At 36.5% G+C, this 21,724-nt stretch overlaps 3 protein-coding genes, 1 non-coding gene and 1 pseudogene across 4 annotated transcripts; 2 read left to right on the forward strand and 3 right to left on the reverse strand.

The window, feature by feature from the left end:
- Positions 5-3,711, forward strand: LOC105159583 (the record flags this gene model as incomplete). The annotated part of the gene is made up of 12 exons (XM_011076694.2): positions 5-106; positions 849-1,171; positions 1,305-1,397; positions 1,488-1,578; positions 1,675-1,768; positions 1,939-2,036; positions 2,131-2,200; positions 2,308-2,411; positions 2,516-2,632; positions 2,756-2,832; positions 2,946-2,990; positions 3,068-3,711. Coding segments are annotated over 12 exons (1,692 nt in total), but the record flags the coding sequence as incomplete, so codon positions are not given.
- On the reverse strand, positions 3,946-6,979 carry LOC105159584 (monocopper oxidase-like protein SKS1). The gene is made up of 8 exons (XM_011076695.2): positions 6,755-6,979; positions 6,517-6,626; positions 6,115-6,385; positions 5,933-6,035; positions 5,431-5,785; positions 4,947-5,312; positions 4,764-4,842; positions 3,946-4,668 (listed from the first exon to the last, which is right to left on the reverse strand). The coding sequence occupies exons 1-8, from the start codon at positions 6,884-6,886 to the stop codon at positions 4,462-4,464; spliced, it is 1,623 nt and encodes a 540-aa protein (XP_011074997.2). The 5' UTR covers positions 6,887-6,979; the 3' UTR covers positions 3,946-4,461.
- Positions 10,405-10,488, reverse strand: TRNAL-CAA. Its single transcript has one exon. It is a non-coding gene; the product is annotated as a tRNA-Leu (tRNA).
- On the forward strand, positions 11,449-13,554 carry LOC105159349 (annotated as a pseudogene).
- Positions 15,736-21,270, reverse strand: LOC105159350 (endoplasmin homolog). Its single transcript, XM_011076388.2, has 15 exons — positions 20,992-21,270; positions 20,699-20,819; positions 20,459-20,612; positions 20,281-20,361; positions 19,789-19,900; positions 19,546-19,672; positions 19,318-19,456; positions 18,403-18,520; positions 18,086-18,276; positions 17,765-17,980; positions 17,510-17,675; positions 17,131-17,272; positions 16,890-17,040; positions 16,359-16,763; positions 15,736-16,271 (listed from the first exon to the last, which is right to left on the reverse strand). The coding sequence occupies exons 1-15, from the start codon at positions 21,053-21,055 to the stop codon at positions 16,023-16,025; spliced, it is 2,436 nt and encodes an 811-aa protein (XP_011074690.1). The 5' UTR covers positions 21,056-21,270; the 3' UTR covers positions 15,736-16,022.

Genomic DNA, 21,724 nt, shown 5'->3' on the forward strand with positions numbered 1-21,724 from the left:
TGTCTTTGAGAAGGCACCCCATGATTTATATAATTCCGGTGAGCTGCGCTTCTCGATTTCCCAGGAATTGAAGCCATCCACACCTGCCAGAATTCCGGCTAACAAGGTATGTGATATTATAAGTGTAAACTGCTTTTTTGTGGATTTCTTGTTGATTTTAGTTTCATGTGATGAGTGTGGGACTAAGTGATTTGGGAGTTCGGATTGTGAAAAGGGTGTATGTTGGGTGTTTGATGGTATAGATTTTTATGAATGAGTTGTGGAATTCTTGTTGTAGCTATGAGACGGAAGATCATAGGAAGCGTGGCCGCGTGTTTTTGTCTGATCTTCTTACTTCTGCTGTATGAGATCGGGTGTTGTTTTGAGTGGGCAAGAACTGAGAAAAGTTGCATCCTTTGATTGCATGTTCTAGTACAGCGAGCATGATATGCTTTGATGATCAAATGATAATCCTTAGGGAAGAATAAGAATGTTTGGTTGGTTGAGGAAGAAGTTATGCTAAAAAGTCTCATGGTAGATGACAGCAGTTATCCAGTAATAGTCTGGGAGGAACTGAAGGAAAACACTCGTGCCACTTCTTTATGAAATTAACTAAATTTGTGCTTTGGCTGCGTGAGCTGAATCGCAGAGGTACAATGAGGGGGTTTCATTTAACAATTCTGAGTAGATCCACTATGCCCATTTTCTGTTAGTCTGATCCGCCATTTCCATTCAATGAGGAAATTAGCACTTTTGTTCTTTGGTTTATTTCGTTTTCACCTTTGAAAGAATCAAAGGTAACTCAATTTCCATTGGGTTTCGGTGACGTTGAACTATTATTAACTGGGAGTTACTTTGCATGATGGCAGGCACCTCATGTCACCTCATTTCTAGGGAAGGCAGGCATTGTTGGGTTAGAGAAGGCAGTGGAAGTTCTGGACACTCTTGGCAGCAGCATGACAAATTTGAACTCAGGTGGATTTACGACAGGTGTGGCTTCGAGGGGAAATAGAATATCAATACTGGCATTTGAAGTCGCCAATACCATAGCCAAGGGAGCAAACTTGTTGCAATCTCTTTCTGAAGAAAATATCCAGTTTTTGAAAAATGAAATTTTGCATTCAGAAGGGGTGCGGCGGCTGGTTTCGACCGATATGAATGATCTCCTCAGTATTGCTGCTTCTGACAAAAGGTATTATGTTATTTCCATAGTGTAGCCTGTTCTTGCTCGCAATTCCCATGCTTTTGCCGTTCTGTTTCCTTCTTACTTCCTAATATTTAGTTATACTGTTTTGCTGTTTGCATTGTGTTTGACACTTGTGCAGGGAGGAGTTTGACGTATTCTCTCGTGAGGTTATCAGATTTGGAAATATGTGTAAAGATCCACAATGGCACAATCTCGACAGATTTTTCTCCAAGTAGGCCTTTGCATTATATATTACGCTTCTCATCTCTGTTTTAGGTTGCAGAAAGATATCCACTGAAACACCTCTCACTCGCTCTGTCAGGTTGGATTCAGATCCTGAAGTTCATAAACAACAAAGAGAAGAGGCAGAACTGACTATGCACGAACTGATCACTCTGGCTCAGCATACCTCTGTAAGTTTGATACTGCTTCATAGGTTCTAATTACTCATGCTTTTTCTGTGTTTCTACTTGTGGATGCTTAAGACCTGAACGCTGGTGAATTTGCAGGAGTTGTATCATGAGTTGCATGCTTTGGACAGATTTGAACAAGATTATCACAGGATGCTAGCGGAAGTAGATTCACTGCATCTCCCTCGAAAAGGTTCGTGATGTTGGTTTCAGTTAAAGACTATGTTTTCTGGACTGAGACTCTTTCAAATGTCTTTCTTACAAGGGGGAAGGGGAGGGGAGGTGGGAGGCATACGAGGAGATGAGCCTTTAGTATTACCTAAAGCACAGTTTTACGACCTCAAGTTTCTTTTGTGACTGCAGGAGAGAGTCTCACAATGTTACAGAGTGAGCTAAAACATCAAAGGAAACTTGTAAGGAGCTTGAAGAAGAAATCTCTCTGGTCTAAAAGTTTGGAGCAGGTACTTGCTTCAATTATTTACAATCACAGCAATTGACCATACAATGTCAATTTTCAATTACTAATTCAAATTTACATTCATATCTATCATGAAGGTTACAGAGAATCTCGTTGATGTAGTTACTTTCATTCATCAAGAAATTTCTGAAGCATTTGGAGACAACGGTATGAATACATGCTTTATGTATCTGTTTTTTCCTGTATGTTTCCTCTTTATCATGATCATATGTAGTATTTGATATGTAAATCGTACTTATTCCATAATATGGCAGGCCGGCCGGTGACTGGCAAGTTTCCAATCGATAAACCAGAAAGACTAGGTGTTGCTGGCCTTGCTTTGCATTATGCTAACATAATCTCTCAGATCGATAACATCGTGAGTTTATCACATAATTTATTTCTTCGGCAGTGTAATTAAAGTTTATGTATATATATATATATATATATATTTCTATCTTGATTAATTTAAATTCATTAAAGACGTCACGCCCCACCTCTCTACCTCCAAATATGAGAGATACGTTGTACAATGGTTTGCCACCAACTGTCAAGACTGCTCTTCGTTCTCGATTACAGACGGTCGATGCCGGGGAAGAGGTATGTTCACTTGGTTTTGACAGTGTTCTTACATGTTTAAAGTAGGATAAAAGCTTCAATTCTTTTAACCTTTTCTGTTCCGAAAGCTCCCCCGATTTAGCTGCTTCACTGTGACCTTGGCAGCTCACAGCTTCTCAGATCAAAGCTGAGATGGAAAAAACTCTCAAATGGCTTGTTCCTCTTGCTTTAGACACTATAAAGTAAGATTTCTTTAGCATTCAATGAACACAACAAATATGTGGTTTGACTATGAGGCTTAGCGTGTCGATGAACTAAACACCATTTCTTTTCCGACGTCGGCAATTCTAATCAGGGCACATCAAGGATTTGGATGGGTTGGAGAGTGGGCCAACACAGGGTCAGTGCAAAATTTGATTGTCTCCTAGATTTCCCTGCTGTGAGAAACTTACTGATTTATGTTTTCTTTTCTGACAGCAACGAATTCGGCAAGAAAACAAGCACACCGAACAATGTGATTCGCTTACAGACCCTCTATCATGCCGATAAGTGTAAGGCAGATGCTTGCATCCTTGAGCTAGTAACTTGGCTCCATCGTCTCATCAGCCTCGTAAGATATAGAGATAACGGGCTCAGAATTCTTCCATTTCGTTCTACTACAAAAGGCTTGAACTTCAACATCAAGGCATTGAGCAATAGCAACGACAAAATCCACAAAGCCGAGCTCAATCTGGAGGACAAGAATCTGTTAGAAGAGGTCATGAAGAGGAGGAAGCTAGTTCCTGGTCTAAGCAAAAGCCAGGAACTAGTGACGGGGAAGAGGATGAAGCTTTGGGGAAGTAGGAGCGCTGGAAGCTCTCCACGAGGAGGATTGGCACATCCGAAAGCCAATATTTTGGATATATTAGACGGTTTAGATACAAGCTTTTTAGCTCCTAGGGAAGATCCCAGATAGAGCATTCATTCTTTCATTCATCAGATTTACATCATCATATACATGGATCTTAGGCTATGTTGTATATAGCATTATTGTGATTTCTGGGTAAAATATTTCATAGTATGATACTTATATACAGAATTTATAGTTGAAATTAACCAGCCTTTGGAAAGGAGTTCTCACATATATATTTTAGGGTAAATTACATCGAGTCCTATGAGATTAGTTATAATTATAAGTATTTTTTTATTGTTTGCGAGTCATTTCAAAGAATTATTTATAATTTTTTGAATAACAAGATACACTTATAATTATAACCAACTTTAAAAAATTCTTTTTAATTTACCTATACTTTAACTTGTTTTTTCTTTGTTGTTTTTGGAGTGGGTTGGGGGGGTAAGGGGGAGGTAAGTATTCATTCAAGCAAACAGGGATCAGACTGGTGAAGAAGGGAGTGCCCCAATTGTCGTAACCAGGCTTTAGGCGGACACCCATCTCGCATATTTGTTTGCGAGCATTTACCACTCATCACATCCCCTTAAAACTTGCCTGAAGGATCATGTTCACCATAATCCACCAAATGACTGTTTTATGTTCACCACACCAGGGCGTATTTCTTGTACGCTAGCAGTGTGGGAACTAGCATTTCTTCAGCTGATCATAGTACCATCTATACCGTGGAGCTTGTAACTTTTTTTGACTACTCAAAAGTAAATCAGTAGAGCCATGTATAATAACAACTCCACTGATACTGAGTACTGAGTCTGAATTCAATTCGACGGGGTAGAAGATAAACAAGTAATCAATCAGCTGTTCAAAAAATTACTATGGACATGAAACGATGAAAGCATTACTGAGAATCCTAAGCTACATAATTGAAAATCTTATGTTCTAACTGAATGAGAGTAAATTGACTGTATAAGGTTTAGAAAACTTAAAGGGCTCTCCCACATTTGATGACATTTTGAGGGATAGGAGATTCATCCCTTGGAGAGATCTTGGAAGGATCTTGTTCCACTCCCTTCACTCTTATGTACACCTCTTGCCCCATATACCATTTCTCTGCATCCTGTGATCTCAGGTTCCACATTCCCATGTTGTCTAACTCTATCAAGATTGCAGTCCATGATAATGGATACACCTGATCATTTCACACAAAAAACAGAAAAGGTTTCAGACAGAGGTTTTCGCTACAACAGTCTGTTGTAGTTCACATATGGCATCGTGATCACAAACCTGAACCGTTGAACGATAAATAGCATCGACCATGTTGTACGTGTCCATCTTCCCCTCATCCCATATGCCCAACCCCATGCTGCATTTTCAGTTTCAAACACGTTATCGAGCGGAACGTTAGATGGGTTTTCGAGTTGTTTCTGAAGTACCTTACAAGTATAATGAAAATGGCATGTTAATTACCCGACAACGAAGAAGTTGAATCCATCAGAATGCCACGTCTGAGGCGAGAACAAAGGGTTCTGGAAAACCACATGCGCGTAGTCATGGTACTTAGTGTCGATAACCGAAACGCCTAGGTGAGGCAGACTGTTTGATGGTGCATCAGGAATGATCCCGGGCACGAAGACATTGCTGAGATTATAATAGTCTGCTAACTTTAATGGCGTGTCTGGATGCAGAAATGAAACTCCATTCACGGTGTATCTGTTCTGTCCATTGATGAAGGCCACATCATTCTTCAGAACGAGCATTCTTGTCACATTTATGCTTCCGTAGTGGTAAGAACCTTGCGGATTGGGCCTGGATGCTCCGACTGATAAGTCTGACCTGTTACACAACAAACAAAATTGTCAAAACATAATGAGTACAAGGGGTAATATCTGCTCCAACATAATTTTGATACAGTTCTTGAACATTATGATCAGTTCTACTAAGAATGTCCTACCTGATTGACAGGGCTTGGTCTATAGAGTATTTATAATCATATGATGCAAGGAAAGGGGGTAAAGGCTCCCGCGGCTTCCCTTGAAAGCCTGAGTATCGAACAATGCCAACTCCTATGAGCTCCACAGGGATGAAACGGGATGCAGCCACCATGTAAAATGACGAGCCTTCTGTCTGATTCTTTGCAGTAACTAAGACCGAGTAGGATTGACCGACATGGATGTCCAGACTCTCATAGTAGTGTTTTACAGTGTAGGATCCTTCAGTCTCCACCAGCAGCATCTGGTGGTCCTGGATTCTGAAGTTCAAGGCTGTTTTCAGTCCCACATTCGAGATTCTCAGCCTGTATGTAGCTCCTGATCATCAAGGAAAACAGGATAAGAAAATATGATCAAGAAACAAAGTTTTCTGCATTATTGATGACCACAAAGACAGTAATTTCCATAACTAATCAAATGTAATAATCTAGAACATCAGATAAAGGCAAGCAGCTGAAAACAAACCAGGTTGAAAATCAAAAGTTGCTTGATTAGGTCCAAGGCCGTTGATGAGAATTCCATCGGGTAAAGGCAGCACGCTGCCCCCATCCAAAGCTAATCTCAACAGCTGAAATATCAACAAAATGAGTGGTGAAACACCAACTAATATTAGTACTTGAAAGTTGTTGATCTACATTCATAATCACCTGATAATCTGCATTATACCAATCTCCGATCAGTACATCATACTCATAATCAGGTTGAGCGAAAGGAATAGGGACAACTGCACGGTTATTCACGCGAATCGGGCCATACCCTCCAGCTGCCTTTTGGAACAACAGCGAAGGAAAGTAGAAGTAACTCCCTATCTGATCCTTCAACTGAAAACTGTATGTCCAGTTCTCCCCTGGCAGTATAGGGCAGTTGGTTTCTTGGACCCCATCCTGCCATGAGTTCCTCCTCATCTGCACGCCATTCCTACATTCAAAAACGTGGAAATGGCAAGAAGATCTTAACATCCCATAAACTCATGTACCATTATCTAGACCTACTATGATTTAAAGTAGCCTAAAACCAGGTTGTTCTAATGTTCTTGCTAAAAACAATACCATGTCATCAAGAATGATTCAGTCAAGTTGTTGTGAATGTTGATGTTCACCACATCATTTGTTGTTGCATTCAAAAGTGGCCCTGGAAATTGATCATTGATCACAATCACCTGAAATTGCAAGAATTATAACTTCATCGATCACGAAAATAATCTTAGAAAAACATTACTATCCATTTCACACACACAAGTACATGGCCATGCATGTAAGTTAGATTATAGGAAAAAGAAGGACGAACCTTCTTGTCAACTCCAAGGGGCATGGCTTCGGAGAAAGAAACAGTCCAATCATAGTGCAATTCTCTTGCCGCCCCGGAATTTACACACAGTAATATTATGCAGAAGAAAAGAAAAGTGTTGGAGCTACCCATTGTAATTATTGCTTTCAAACTCCAACAAAAGTGCAAAAAATTTGAACTGAAGATGACCAAAGCCTGGGAAGAAATGTGATGTAGTGATGGGGTTGGTATTAAATAGGTACAAAGAAGTTAAGAGGTGTGATGTAAATCAACTACGTCTTATGTGTTATTTAAGTTGGTTTAGGTTTCTTCAAGACTCTTACTTCCGGGTAATGTATAGGTTTCTCACGAGGATACACTCCATTCTTATTCTTGCTCATCTCTTAGTCGCGTTTGAAAAAAAGAATTTTAAAAAAATTAAAATTTATATATCAATATTCAATAAAAATTTGAAATCATTCTATCAGAATGCAATTTTAGGAAAAAAGGGTGGTATGTGGCTATGTGCATGGAATATTTTGATCCCTCCAACATTAAACATTAAACATCAGTATCTACTGAAAATTTTATAACTAAAAAATTTAAAAGTATTTAAATAAGTTCAAATAATAATTGTTAAAATTTTAAAATTCATAATTTTAAATCCATCTATCCAAATTACACATAAAATTAGGATTTTTATAAAAGTTGTTGGCAAATGGGACTTCTTACTTCTTAGCATGCCTTATCCATTGAATGGAAAAGAGAAAAATATTTTTCGTGTAAGATTCGTAGAGAATTAGGATTGGGCCTTGAGCCCAAGGCCTGGTCATACACAACTGGGCCGACTTGGTTATGGTCAAGTTGAGGTATTAGTTCAAGTTTGACATTTTTGATTTCTAAATTTTCCAATTTATTATTATTACTATTATTGGTATAATATTATTACTTTTCTACACAACATTAATGTTTTATCTAGTAATTAATTATCTTGGAAAAATTGTAGATACATATATATATGTATGTATATGTATATATACAATAATCTCAAATTTGGAATATTGAATACTTTAATTTATCTTTTAGTTTTCTTTACCTTAACCAAAGTATTTAATCACATGATTTGCATATTTATTTTATGATTTATTATATCAAGATTTAATTAGAGGACTTATATATATATATATATATAAAATTAAAGATTGATTTTACATATCAGAAAAAAAATCAATTATAACAATAAGTCATTCTAAACACGGAATTGACTTTAGCTAATTAAATCCATAAAGGGGCTTCTGATTTTATGTATCCCCCGACTTACGTAATTAATCCATATTTATCTACAAAAATACAAAAGATAACTTAACTAAGAAGATATTTACTAATTATGTATACACCCTTTTTGACACTTCCATGACACCAAATTTTCTATTTCATTTTATACAATTTACGTGTATTATTTTTCTTTTAAATAAAATCAATGATATAATTTTTGTATACATAATGTAAAATTGAGTAGCTAGAAGATGCAATTGAAATTGCAACATAAAATTCAATCCACGTTATGGTTCTCGTTTTGCTTACGTGTGCGGGTTAAATATAATTTACCCTTCCGTGTTAACAAAAATGTGTAAAAATGTCCCTGTGAAAAAACAAAGTACAATTTATCCTCCTATAACACTAAAAATAATACAATTTACCTTTTCTTTTTACGCTTTTCGGTTAAGACGGGTAAATTATATTTAAGCCCACCCAGCACAACACAATCTTCCTTTCAACTCCCATGCAAAAATTAATACCGTAATTGCTTGCTAGCTTTTCAATTCTGTGGTTGGAAATCTTATCCAGATCGATCTCTGGCCCAGTCAGAGAAATTAAAGCATAAACAGCTGAAAGGGTAAAGAAATGCATGGATCCTTGGTGCGGCTGCGGCTGCGCCTCTTTTCACGACAGACAACGTTTTCATGCACCTACATTAATTATACGTACATTCCCTAGCTATATAGTTCATTTTCTCAAGGACCAAAGGTTGGTTGCTTTAATTTGGATATGGTCATCACGTCTTCATCAAACCCTTATCTTCCTTTCCTAAACACTCAAATCATTCTAACTTTATCACCAATTCTTCTCTGCCCATTTACCAAAACCAAACAATAATCTAAAATTATATATCCTTTTCAAGATAGCTACAATACTTAATTTGTTATTTATTAAATGCTACTAATAGTAAGATTATGTTAGGGAAAATATCACCTGTAATCCTATAAATATGGGGCTGATAATTTTAGTACTGCGCAAATTCATGTTGACATTTTTATTCTATAACTTTATTTAAAAAAAAATCGTATATTGAGTACTAAAATAATAAAAAATGTGCGCATAACCTATTTAATTGGGTGTTTTTTTGATTCAATATTTAATGAAACGGCTAACTTAGAGCTACATAATTGAGATTTCAATTTCATATATACCGGTGATAGTGATAGGACTCCTGGATCCGCAGCTATCCCAAACACAAACACTTAAGTCCACAATATCCAAAAAGAGAACAAGGGTCAAAAGTTGATGTCTGCAAATGGGATCAAAATATGTGTGTGTATATATATGTCTTAGCATTTTAATTTAGAAAAGGGGAATGATGGTTGAAGGAATACTAGTTTGAGATTTGAAGAATAAAGGGTAGATTGTATGTGTTAGTAGTTTTTTCTCTATACACAATCCACATCGGATACAATATGCCTATTTATACTTGTTGATGCAAGGGGTTCTCCAAACTCATTTGTGGTTAACATTAATAGCATACTCAAGAAGCTATGATCTATTGCTCAAATTAATATTATCTAGAAGGTTTTTTTTCTACTTGTAATAATATGCATGCATGTATGTGTATGTGTATGTGTCAACATGCAATAGCGTTGGGGTGTGTAAGCAGGCCTACTTTTCATGTCATCAACCATGCATGATTCTTGACTGGTGTCTTTTTTGCCATGCATGTTTCTTTTTCTTCCTTTGAATAGTATTAATAATTGCATCATCTCTTTACATATATATGGGCAAATCTTAAAATACCACATCCTCCCAACTTTATCGAAAACATCATCTTATCCCAAATAAAGCTACGTCAACCAATTAACTCTGCACTGTATATGCAATTTGACTTCTATACTATACTATATATATACCTGCAAAACAGGTATATACATACTGTATATATACAATATGTACATGTAGATTTCTACATATATATATGTATGTATGTAGAAAAAAGATTATTGCATGAATGCAATGGATTGAGTAGGTGGAAGGTGGTAGAAGATTCCTCTTTACACGATAGCAGCATGTGTCTTCATACTCGCTTCACTCTGCCTTTACAACTAGGATATATTACATACTGTTGCGTAGCCCGCAGCAGGGGTTTACATATATATATATATATATGTTGAATTGATGATGTCTATGCCGCAGCTGGTTTGCTTTTCCCCTTTTCTTTTTTGTATCTTTTTCCTTTTCACCTACATCTTTTTATTATTTATTATATATGTAGGTGGTTAATTTTCAAAGACAGCGCAAAATATAAAGCCAACAATGGTGAATATCTCCATTTTCCTTTTCCAGAACAAACATGTGTCACCGAGCTGTCGGAAGTGAGAGACCAAAAAAACCCAAAAGGTTGTCAGAAGTGGGATTTGAACCCACGCCCTCTCACGAGGACCAGAACTTGAGTCTGGCGCCTTAGACCACTCGGCCATCCTGACTTGGATGTCTTTTTTTGTATTACGTTTCCATAGATCTGGTCCACAAGATCTGTTTTGTTTTCCACTAGATGGATTGATGGAGAAATTTAGGATGATGGGTCCATCTATCGTCCTATATTTCAAACCAACGAGAGGGAAAGGTTACCTAAGTGGGCATGTACGGAAATCTTTACATTTTGGGTAGGCCCACTATATACATCTAATCTACTTACTCCCTCACAAGCCCACTGCCGGAACCCAACCCCAATTGCCTCCACAGGAAACACCCACTCTCTTGCCTTTTTACTCCCATCATCATGTTTCCATATCATTCACATTTATAACTTAATTACCTCAATTCATTCTTAAATACCTTTTTTCACCAACCAATAAAGTTAATGAAGCTCTTAGGTCCCAAATCCTCTCATTCTAATATGATTATCAGCTTATAATCCCCACTCCGTTAATCAATCAATCAATCAATCAACTCCATAACTTGAGTAAAACCAAACCACCATACAATTATCCCAATCACATCCCCTTCAAACAATATTTCTTACTAAAATTTTAAGTATGGGTGAATCAAATCAGTTATATAGTAATTATGATACACTTAATTATTATATAATCAATTATTCTTTTGAAATGATTACAAATCACACAACAACAAGTACATTTCACTTAATTATATAATTAATTCAACTGCAGTAGTAATTACGCATCCTAACAAATTATTGCCTTTTTCATTTTCCGGGCAATCTAAGTTCTAATTATAGTCATTAGTTGTAATTGACCCCTAATAAAAAAGATACTCTATGTCAATTTTAATTGCTATTGGGTCGGTTTACACTCAGCAAACACGTACCCTCCTCTAACTTATTTCATTTGAGCATTATACCTAGTACTGTATATTATATCCATCTTATACTATCAATCTTCCATACCTTTAGATTTAATATATAGAAAAAGTAATGCATAGTCAACAAATGCCCACGCAGAAAAAGTTGCATCAACAAATACAAAGTATATATATATACAACATAGAGTTTTTTTGATGGATACCACCCAGTTTTCTCTCTCAATCCCATATGTGTATATGTTCTTGCAGCTGCTTTCATCAATATCTCCAAAACCCTCTCACATACAATTGCAATCACTCTCCTCGTCCGACCACATTTTCATCGTCCACTCCTCCCAATGTCCTCTCCATGGCCTTTTAATTCCTACTCTCTTTATATCATCACCCTCTTTTTCCTCTCTATTAATCCCAAAGGTACACTAATTAATTCTTGCAATGAACCTTCCCATTTTTCTTACATTGCATGTATAGTGCTCATTACCTCATCTTCTTGTTTTCTAATGTTTTTCAGGTAGTTTAGGGACTACATTTACGCTAGTAAACCGATGCGACTACACCGTGTGGCCCGGAATACTCTCCAATGCCGGCAGCTCCGGTCTAGATACCACCGGTTTCCAACTCCAACCCGGCGCCACCAGGTCATTCCAAGCTCAGCCGGGTTGGTCCGGCAGATTCTGGGGCCGTACCGGATGCTCATTTGACTCCGCCACCGGTCAGGGTAGCTGCGCCACAGGCGACTGCGGCTCCAACCAAATGGAGTGCAATCACTTTAGCTGAATTCACTATAGGCTCAGGCGCCGCCCAAGATTTCTACGACGTCAGCCTTGTTGACGGCTACAACCTGCCCATGCTCATCGAAACGGTGGGCGGTTCGGGCACTTGTGGTTCGACTGGGTGCGTAACCGATCTGAACAGTATGTGCCCCAAAGAGCTGCGGGCAGGGGAGGGGCAGGCATGTAAGAGTGCGTGCGAGGCGTTTAGAAGCCCAGAGTATTGTTGTAGCGGGGCGTACGGGTCGCCGGATACGTGTCGGCCGTCGATGTACTCGGAGATATTCAAGAATGCATGCCCGAAATCGTACAGCTACGCGTACGATGATGCTACGAGTACTTTTACGTGTAGTGGAGCAGATTATACGATTACATTCTGCCCTTCACACACAAGGTACGGAAGATTCATTTTCCCTGCAAAATTATTTGTAATCTTATCCTCATATTTACTTTAATTACTGTCATTTTCATCTTTCAGATAAGGTAAACTGCTCTTCCCACTCGGTATTCTATAAAAGCATAATTTTGTTAAGCACTTAGATTTAATATAAAAGAGTAAAGATCATTAAGGTTGCTTTCGTAAAAAAATTTAACAGAGTTAAAATTTGGAATTAAAATTAATTATAAATTTTTAAGAATTATGAGATGCAACGTGATGAATTAAAAAATAATGAAATTATAATAATAAAACTATTTTGTGAGACGTAAAATGCAATTTTTTTTTTCCCACAAGAATAGTAGTAGTAATAAAGGAAGCAAATGAGAAGAATCTTTTAGTGACTTTGCTTTCTAATATTGTACTATAAGATCTACTTTTTTCACTTGAGTGGACGTGTGTATCTGGTTTAACTTTTTCCTTGCAAAACCTTTGCTTTGTAATGTGTACCTCAAATTTATGTTAACTTTAAACTGTATAATGTAACTGTTTCATTTAATTTCAAATCTAATTTCATTAAGCCTCAAATTATATACGCAATAATGTAACATTTTTTAAGCTCCATATTAATTATATTAGAAAAATCAGACCAATGCTAAAACTTTGGATTGCACATATTAACTAGCAATCAATCTTTTGCAGTCAGAAATCTTCAAGAGACTCTTCACCACCAGGGATGGCGGCCGGAACCACAAGCGGGCTACCAGCCGATGGGTCGAGTTCTCAGGCACAAGACAATAACCTACCGCCGTGGCTGCCAAATTTCGTGACCGGAGGCTCATCACATAATTTGGATCTCATTAGTGCAACAACGTTAATCTTGTCCTCAATCTCAATTTTGCTTCAGTTATAGGAATCATCCAAATTGAGAGATTCTCATTCTCACACACAATGATAGCAAAACCACAATTTTGCAAGCTCATATGTGTACAGAAATTAATGACACACTACTCTATAACTATTATTTTTTTTTTTATCAAACTGATCAAATATATTACTTAACAGTGTTATACTAATTATTTTTTTCACCCATTTGATTAATGAACAAATTAAGATATAGATGGTATTTTATTTTCTTTAATTGTAATATTTAGTTAGAAAAATGAGAGATATATATTTATGATAATAAAAGAAAAAGCAGGTGAGATTGCTTGATGATGAAACTTTTTGTTGAGGTGTATAAGTAGTGGTTGGTGGATGCTCTTTTAAGCAAAGCTTGGCTACTTTACTTTACTGGAAGAACAAGCTTGGTAGTTAGTCTCATTCTTTTACCATTCCAACCATAATATTTCATGGAATCATGTATTGTCTGCCACCATGCCCTCTTACCTACCTACCATACATATATATATTTCACAAAATATCATTCAAAATGATTTAAGATTCTTTTTAATGTGGAATTATTTAAACAGATTTGAAGAATTTGTTATATTTCAGATCATTGAATTGCAATTTTGATCCAACACATTATGGAGAGTAGTACTATAAGTACATTCGATTTTGGAGTTAGCAATTTATCATATTACATTTAAACTTTTGTGTAATTTAAGGATTCCGGCCACCAAAGACCCCATAAATGACTGGACAATGATAAGCCTCCTATGTAGCAATGATTTGATTTTTGGAGTTTTGTTAGCAAAAACCCCAATTCTAAAACTCTAAAAAAATGTCACATCATCATTTTTCGGTCATTTTTTGAGACATTGGCTGCCAGAGTCCTCAAATTGCACCAAAAATTATACTTGATGTCCTAAATTGCCAACTTCAAAATTGACTGGTCTTATAACGACACTTGTTTGATATTCAAAATTCCTATCTTCGAATCTATAGATTCAAACGCAATGTGTAAGGAAGTTTAATTGCTTCCTTAGATGGAGAACTTTTTGATTTTTTTAAATAAATATATTTTATCTTAAAGAGTAGAGAAATGAATGCATAAATAAAGGAATAGACAGATAGATCCATCAGTCTTGTGATTCATTTATTCACCTTTATGCGCTAAGCGTCCGACTCTTTAGTTTTTGGGGACGCGGCTCTAACTAAACAAAACTTCACGAGCGAGTGATGTTTTTTCAGAGATAATTACACTTTTTTCTTTAAAGTTTGATGTAATTACATATAAATTCTTTTGTAGTTTGAGAAATTACATTAAACATCCCTGAGGTTTGCTTTGTCTAACAAATAAATTTCCCGTTAGTCAAAATTCACCAAATTTACTAATATTAACAAAAAAATGAAAAAAAAATCTATGTTTACTTTCGATTAACTTATTACAAATTTATTGCAGGTCAAATAAATATTTTTATGATCAAATTATTCTTATACGTCTTCATGCATTAATGCATGAGAGGACGTATATCTTCACCATTATAAAGGTAGTTTAATCATAAAAAAATTATTTGATTTGCAATAAGTCAATAATAAGTTAATCGAGAGTAAATATCAATTTTTATTTCTTTTTTTTTTTTTGTTAATATCAGCAGATTTGATGAATTTTGACTAACGAGGGGACTTATTTGTTAGATTTAAATGTAATTTCTCAAATCAAACGAATAATTACACTAAAATTTCAAGAAATAAGAGTGTAATTATTATTATTATTATTATTTTATTGGTGGACGGTTGCAATTAAAGGTTGATTTGTGCGGTTCAATGTTGTGCCTGAGATAAGATGTATCTGATGAAGACACAGGAATCTTGTATTTTTGGTAAAGCTCTCTCCTCTCGCACTTTGCTTTCATTTGGCAAAAGTGATGATCATGTGTTGAATTAAAAACAACATAAATTCCAATCATGAGAAAATTATGGCATGCATCTGTTCTGCATTTGAAATTATAAGATTTCAAGTTTCATCGCTAACTTGCAAAAGCTTGCGTCGTTAGTAAGTTGGAGAATTTAAGAATAAACAGATTCACAATGGGCATTTACCAAGGACTGTTTTGCGAATTGCACATGCTGAAAATTGTCGATTTTGCACCTGCAACTTTAAAAAGTTTACTTGTAATTTTGTAAATAACATGGATTTGTTTGTATATTTAAATCTGATTTTAAAAGAGTTAATGCAATTTACCATATTTAACAGTGCAGATGCTACCACAGGAGATGGACAATTTGACGGTGCATGTTTTGTGAAACACAATGGCATTGAGATTAGTTAAATTGTTTCCCCGTACTTCTCTCAAGCTTCACGTTCTACAAAACTTCAGTTGAGTTGTATTATCAGTTTGAAACCATAGTAACTTTCACAAAAGACTGAAATAAAGAATAAGGAAATATAAATTAGCATTCTACAATTCAGAGAGAAAACACACTGCCGCAGTCCAAACAGTTTGTAGACAAAGGAATGCAGCAGCACAAAATCCGTGGTGCTTATGTTTGCACTGACCTACAAATTGACACTGGCAATTCTAAATCCTAACCAATGCCTCTAACAAGAAAGCACCATCTCAATGATTTTCTCATTAGAGGGACGATCTAAGAGAAAGTAAGCCTACAACTCGTCCTTCACATCTTCTTCTTCACTCTTAGAGGACGATCCTGTTTCTTTTGTGTTGGGTTCAGCCTCGGCTTCTTCTACATCGTCTTCCTCCTCAACTGTTGCATCCGGGCTGATTCGGAGGCTGTTTTTCACCGAGCTGTAGATTCGGGAAGCGAAATCCTTGGGATCATTTAGTATAAAACCACTCTCCAGAAGGGCTGTCTGATACATGAGTTGTGCTGTTTGCTTTACACTTTCATCCTGTAGAAGGAAGAGGATGAAAGATTTAATCAAGATTACAACATCACAAAGAGAAAAGCCATGTCTTAGATACTGAGTCAAAAGTACCTCAGGGTCCTTCACTACTCTCTCTCGAAGCTCCTTGATTATTGGGTGCCTTGCATTAATTTCAAGCACTCTTTTGCCGCGCATGTAAGACTGCTTCCTAGCATCTGAGAGAGTTTGAGACTGCATTATCCTTTCCATGTTTGCACTCCAACCATACTTTGATGTCACTACTACACATGGTGAGCCTGACAAACGGTTGCTTATTTTCACGTCATCAACATTCTCGCTGACAAGGGCACCTTTCCACCATTTAGTCAACTCCTTGAATGACTCCTTAAGTGCTTTGTCTTTCGAATCCTTCCCTATTTTCAGTCCCTCTTTAGATACGTTCTGGAACTTCTTGTCTTCATAGTCCGTCAGATATTGCATCAGATATTCATCCACTGGATCAGCGAAGAGAATAACCTGCAAGTGAAAATTGAAAATTTAAGGGTGTGAGCTCACAGGAAAAGCACTTTCAGGTATATATACTGAAAAGTACAGGAATAGACCTTTAGCCATGAGGTCATTGACACTTGGATGAAAGCTTACCTCGTAGTTCTTCTTTGTCAGCCTCTCAAGGAATGGAGATTTCTCCAATTGTTCCTTGCTTGTTCCAGTAATATAAAAGATATCTTTTTGTCCAGACTTCATTCTTGAGATGTATTGATCCAGTGAAGTTAATTTACCGTCTGATTTATTGCTGCAAAGAGCAAAACACCACAATATTAATCTTTCAAAAGAACTTATTGTTTAGATTGCAAAAGGTTGTAATATACCCTGATCTCCTTACGTCTCAAACCGAAGAAGCTTAGCCAGGCGGTTTCTGTTAGTTGCATCCTCAATAATACCGAGCTTAATTGACCTGCCAAATTCATTCCAGAATTTCATGTATTGGCCTTTCTTGTCTCTGCTGTCATTGGATTCTTCAATACCTGCAGCAGCATTGAATTTCATAATCAAATGAGGCTTGGGTTGGAGGGGTTGGAGAGGTAAACAGAAAACAACACATATAACAACATCAATACTTATTTTCCTTCATGTATAACTGCAAGAAAGATAAAAGCAAATGCACTACTTCAATAAGCACTTTGAATTCGTTTTGTTGACTTGCGAACTCCGGGCAAAAGTTCTCTTGTAACAGATACAAGTATCTCTAGTCTGTGTCATACCTTTCTTGTCTTTATCACTAGACTCATCAGGGTCCTCATCAGCAATTTTGCGAATCATATCAAGGGCCTTGCGAATGAGTTTCTTCTTTATTGTTTTCAAGCTGCTATGCTGTTGTAGCATTTCTCTTGATACGTTAAGTGGCAAGGTATCAGAATCAACAAGTCCCTGATAACCCAATACAGTAAGGAGCACATCCCAATGCTCAATATAATCATAACATTAACATTCCACGAGTTTGAGAAAACAAAGATTACCCTCAAGAAGTTCAGGTACTTGGGCAGAAGTTCATCAAATTCATCTGAGATAAACACCCGTCTGACGTATAATTTCAAATTGGAATTCTTTGATTTGTAGTAACTCTCATACAGATCATGAGGAGCCTTGGGAGGCACGAATAGTACAGCCTTGAACTCAACATCACCTTCAGCAGTAAAGTGACTCCATGTTAAAGGCCTCTCATCACCAAAGTCCTGCCAGTGGAGGTAAATATGTTAATGAAAACCGTAAAGGAGCTCCCCTAGAAGATAGTAACACTTGGGCTGCATATGATCCACTAGGCTGGATATGGCACACACCTTGGCCAAAGAGTGATAGAATTTTGTATATTCTTCATCAGTCACCTTCTTTGGATTCCTTAGCCATATAGCTTTCACATCATTCAGAAGTTCCCACTCATAGGTAGTTTTCTTCACTGTCTTGGTCTTAGATTTTTTCTCATCCTCATCTTTATCGGTATCTTCCTCTTCCTCAGAAGATTTATTTTCAGCTGTTCATGGAGTGCAGTGAGAAATGAGACTTCATGCATGCAGACCTTTACTAATATCATTCAAATAAAATCAGTGACAGAACATGTACAATTACAAAGGAAGCTCTACACATAAATCATGCGTACGTGTTTCCTCATCAACACTGGACTCATCTTCATCTGCAGGAACCTCCTCATCCACTTCTTTGCTAGCCCATAGGTGTATAGGGAAGTTGATAAATTCAGAATACCTTTTCACCAACTCCTGCAACAAAAAAATAGATTCGATTTGTTATAGCCTCGACGATGATACATAATGATGCGACATTTAAAAAAGTATGATAAATCAACAAAATGTATTGTGATCCCAAACTTATTATAGGTGAAAACCATAGATGGTTCTCGTGAACAAGTTTAGCTCAAATATCACTACTTAATGGTTTAATCCTCCGCCTCATGTCTTATTGTACTTGTCACTTTATAATGATATTAAGTTGAAACAATTACGTATACGAAATACTCCTAAAAAGATCAAACCAGAATTTATCTTTGTACTGACAGGAGAGAAAGAGAACTGTAACCAAGCTAAAGGCATTTAAGTCTAAGTCAAATGTCCAACATGGGTTTCTCCCAAGACATTTACTAATTGTCTTTCAAGTGACCCTTCAATGCTTAAAGAGATCCAAATACAAATCAACACAGCTATCTGGATATTTATAAACCAAATATGTAGAATTATAGATCGCCAAACATGGATCAAAGTAATCATCCCACATGATAGAAACAAATGCATGCCATTTCTAGAAATATCAACAAAACTGTGCCATACAGAACTGAAGTTGGGGCCACATAATCAGAAGTGGAAGAGAGAAAAAGAATTACTAGAAGTGGCTAAACTTCAAGTGTGAATTACCAATGTCCTACGCATAGTATATTCTACGCTTGGTAAATTACCAGATGCACAATCTCCAGAGGCTTCTCATCCAATCTAAGCTGTCACAGTTATGGAAAACTCCAACTACTTACACCTCAAGGATAAAAGACAGTACACAGACTACCAACCTTCAATTTGTACTCATCCAAGTACTCCTGTGCTTCATCTCTGAGATGCAACCTGATTTCAGTTCCACGACCAAGTGGCTCATTCCACTCATCTTCTGAAATAGCAAAAGCCCCATCAGCCTTTGACTCCCAGACATGCCTGGAAGTGGTTAGAAATTTCAAACATCATAACATTACCATCTGCAAGGGAAAATCTATTATAAAGAATGGAGGTCAAAAAAGTCATACTGCTTATCATCATTGTGTTTGCTAATCACTTCAACGTAATCGGCAACAAGATATACTGAGTAGAATCCAACACCAAATTGCCCAATGAGGTTAAGATCTCCACTTGTCTGCATTTTTTCCACAAATGCTATATAGACAAAAAATTATGAATAATAAGTGAATGATTACTTTTAAGCAACAAAAACCTAGAGAATAGCAAGTTTTAAAGCAATAATTATGCTTGCTTCAGATCAGTATGAATACCTGAAGTTCCGGATTTAGCAATGGTACCCAAATTCTTGATTAAGTCCTCCTTAGTCATTCCTATACCTCTATCACGGATTGAAAGTATTTTTTTTTCTTTGTCCAACTTTATCTGCATAGATTAAATCCGTGACATGAGAGATCAGAATGAGTCAATTAATTTTCTGAAAATGATTCAAGTATAATAATAAATTGTGCACATTGTTGTTTCAGCTACTCAAAATTTTTCTACTGCAACAATGTAAAGTGAACTGCTCAAACTTCAAATTGTTACAAGCTTCAGTAAACAGTCATTTGCTATTCAAATATCCTTGTGAAATTCATACAATTTCAGCTATACAAGCTTATAAATCCTGAAACTACTATATAAAGCCATTATAAATGTACTATTCAAAGCATTATATAACAATATAATAACAACCTCATACTGTTAAGCTTTCTCAGAACTACACGGGAAAATCTAAGCAACATTGTTATCCATTAAAAACTAACCTGCATCTCCAGCTTGGCATCGTCACCTTCACCCAAAACTTCCTTGTCAGTAAGCGATAAGAATCTAATCTTGTCCAGAGCCTAAATAACCAACAAAATCCACAGATCAAACTCGTATATTTTCCGAAATATACTCTTAAAGGCTAAGCAGACAACACAAAACAAGAAAATGACATACGTCTGAAGCATTTGAGATCAACTCTCTCAAAAAAATATCTTTGTTGCTGTAAAGAGAGTTGATAATAATATCCATCAGCCGCGAGACCTCTGCCTGGAACTCAAACCTCTCTGCATTGGCTCGGAGCGTTCTTCTTGACATAGACTCCGCTTCTCTAAATCACAGCAGCAAATAATATAAACGTACATTTCTTGTTCACGAAATAAATATGAATAAATTTCCATCAAAACGATCAAATACCTTTTAGCGACATTGGAATCGGTAGATAATCCATTTGGAACAGCGCCGATCTTCTCCTCCACCTTCGGCGGATCAACCGAAGCATCTGAATCACCTTTTGCATTTACATGTATTTTCCTACCTAAAATGTTTCAATATCCATGGAGACTTCAAAAACAAAAGATAAAACATTGCGACCAAACAAGCATAAAACAATAAAACTGAAGCACGTCGATGAAACATTCTTCGAAATGCTTCATTAATTAATCGCCAAGATAAACGCATCATAAATAATGAATAACTTAATTTAGTACCTTGATCTGGAAAAAGAAACAAAAGGCATAACAGAAAGAGAACGGAGATCGTCCACTTCCTCATTCTGATTTGCTAGGAAAATCCAGATTGTTGTTGAGCCAAGTGAGAGTGAAGAGTGTGAGTGAAATATATACAACCAGGTTTCTTACAAGAGTTAATCACGAGTAAGAGCGTTCTGATTGGTTTGAAATTGGCAGTGTGGAAAATGGAAATTATGACGGTGCAAATGAATTTCATACTACGTCGAACGCTTCCATCGCTTGACGTTGCCTTAGTAGGCGTGGAGTTTTCGTGGGGCATCTGAAGACCGGGGTTTTGGGTTATATACAAACTCTATTATAAAATCTTTTCTTTAAAAAAAAAAAAAAACGAGCTGGAAAAAAAGCCCTCCGTTATTTTGAAATTGAGCAAAATTTCTCGCAAGTTTTGATTTTTTATATATTACATATTACATGCAGTCATTTTTTTTGTTTTTTTGTACTTTATTTAATTATAAAAAGTATTCATGTTATAATTAAAATTATTAAATTTTTTATTTTATAAATCAACGACTCAAATCTAATGCGACAAAAATCAACAGGTCATAGCCATCCTCCCTCATCCCAGATGTGCGGTTGCGCTGCCACCTGCATCCCTCTCCCTTCCCAGTGTGGCCGCCTCCTCTCCCCCCTCCCAATCGCTATTCCCCTTCCCTCGTCGACAGTTATTACTTTAATAGATTACGTCACTTTA

Source organism: Sesamum indicum, linkage group LG3 (genome assembly GCF_000512975.1).
Source record: "Sesamum indicum cultivar Zhongzhi No. 13 linkage group LG3, S_indicum_v1.0, whole genome shotgun sequence".
Taxonomy (NCBI): domain Eukaryota; kingdom Viridiplantae; phylum Streptophyta; class Magnoliopsida; order Lamiales; family Pedaliaceae; genus Sesamum; species Sesamum indicum.

What these genes read in the sequence shown, in the direction of transcription:
- LOC105159584 (XM_011076695.2), bottom strand. Translation starts at nt 6,886, where the DNA reads ATGGGTAGCTCCAACACTTTTCTTTTCTTCTGCATAATATTACTGTGT. An exon ending in GAATCATTCTTGATGACATG is followed by an intron (nt 6,386 to 6,516) that starts GTATTGTTTTTA and finishes TTTTGAATGTAG; the next exon opens with GAATGGCGTGCAGATGAGGA. An exon ending in TTTATCGTTCAACGGTTCAG is followed by an intron (nt 4,669 to 4,763) that starts GTTTGTGATCAC and finishes TGAAATGATCAG; the next exon opens with GTGTATCCATTATCATGGAC.
- LOC105159350 (XM_011076388.2), bottom strand. Translation starts at nt 21,055, where the DNA reads ATGAGGAAGTGGACGATCTCCGTTCTCTTTCTGTTATGCCTTTTGTTT. An exon ending in AAACACAATGATGATAAGCA is followed by an intron (nt 19,457 to 19,545) that starts GTATGACTTTTT and finishes AACCACTTCCAG; the next exon opens with GCATGTCTGGGAGTCAAAGG. An exon ending in TCTATCACTCTTTGGCCAAG is followed by an intron (nt 17,981 to 18,085) that starts GTGTGTGCCATA and finishes CTCCACTGGCAG; the next exon opens with GACTTTGGTGATGAGAGGCC.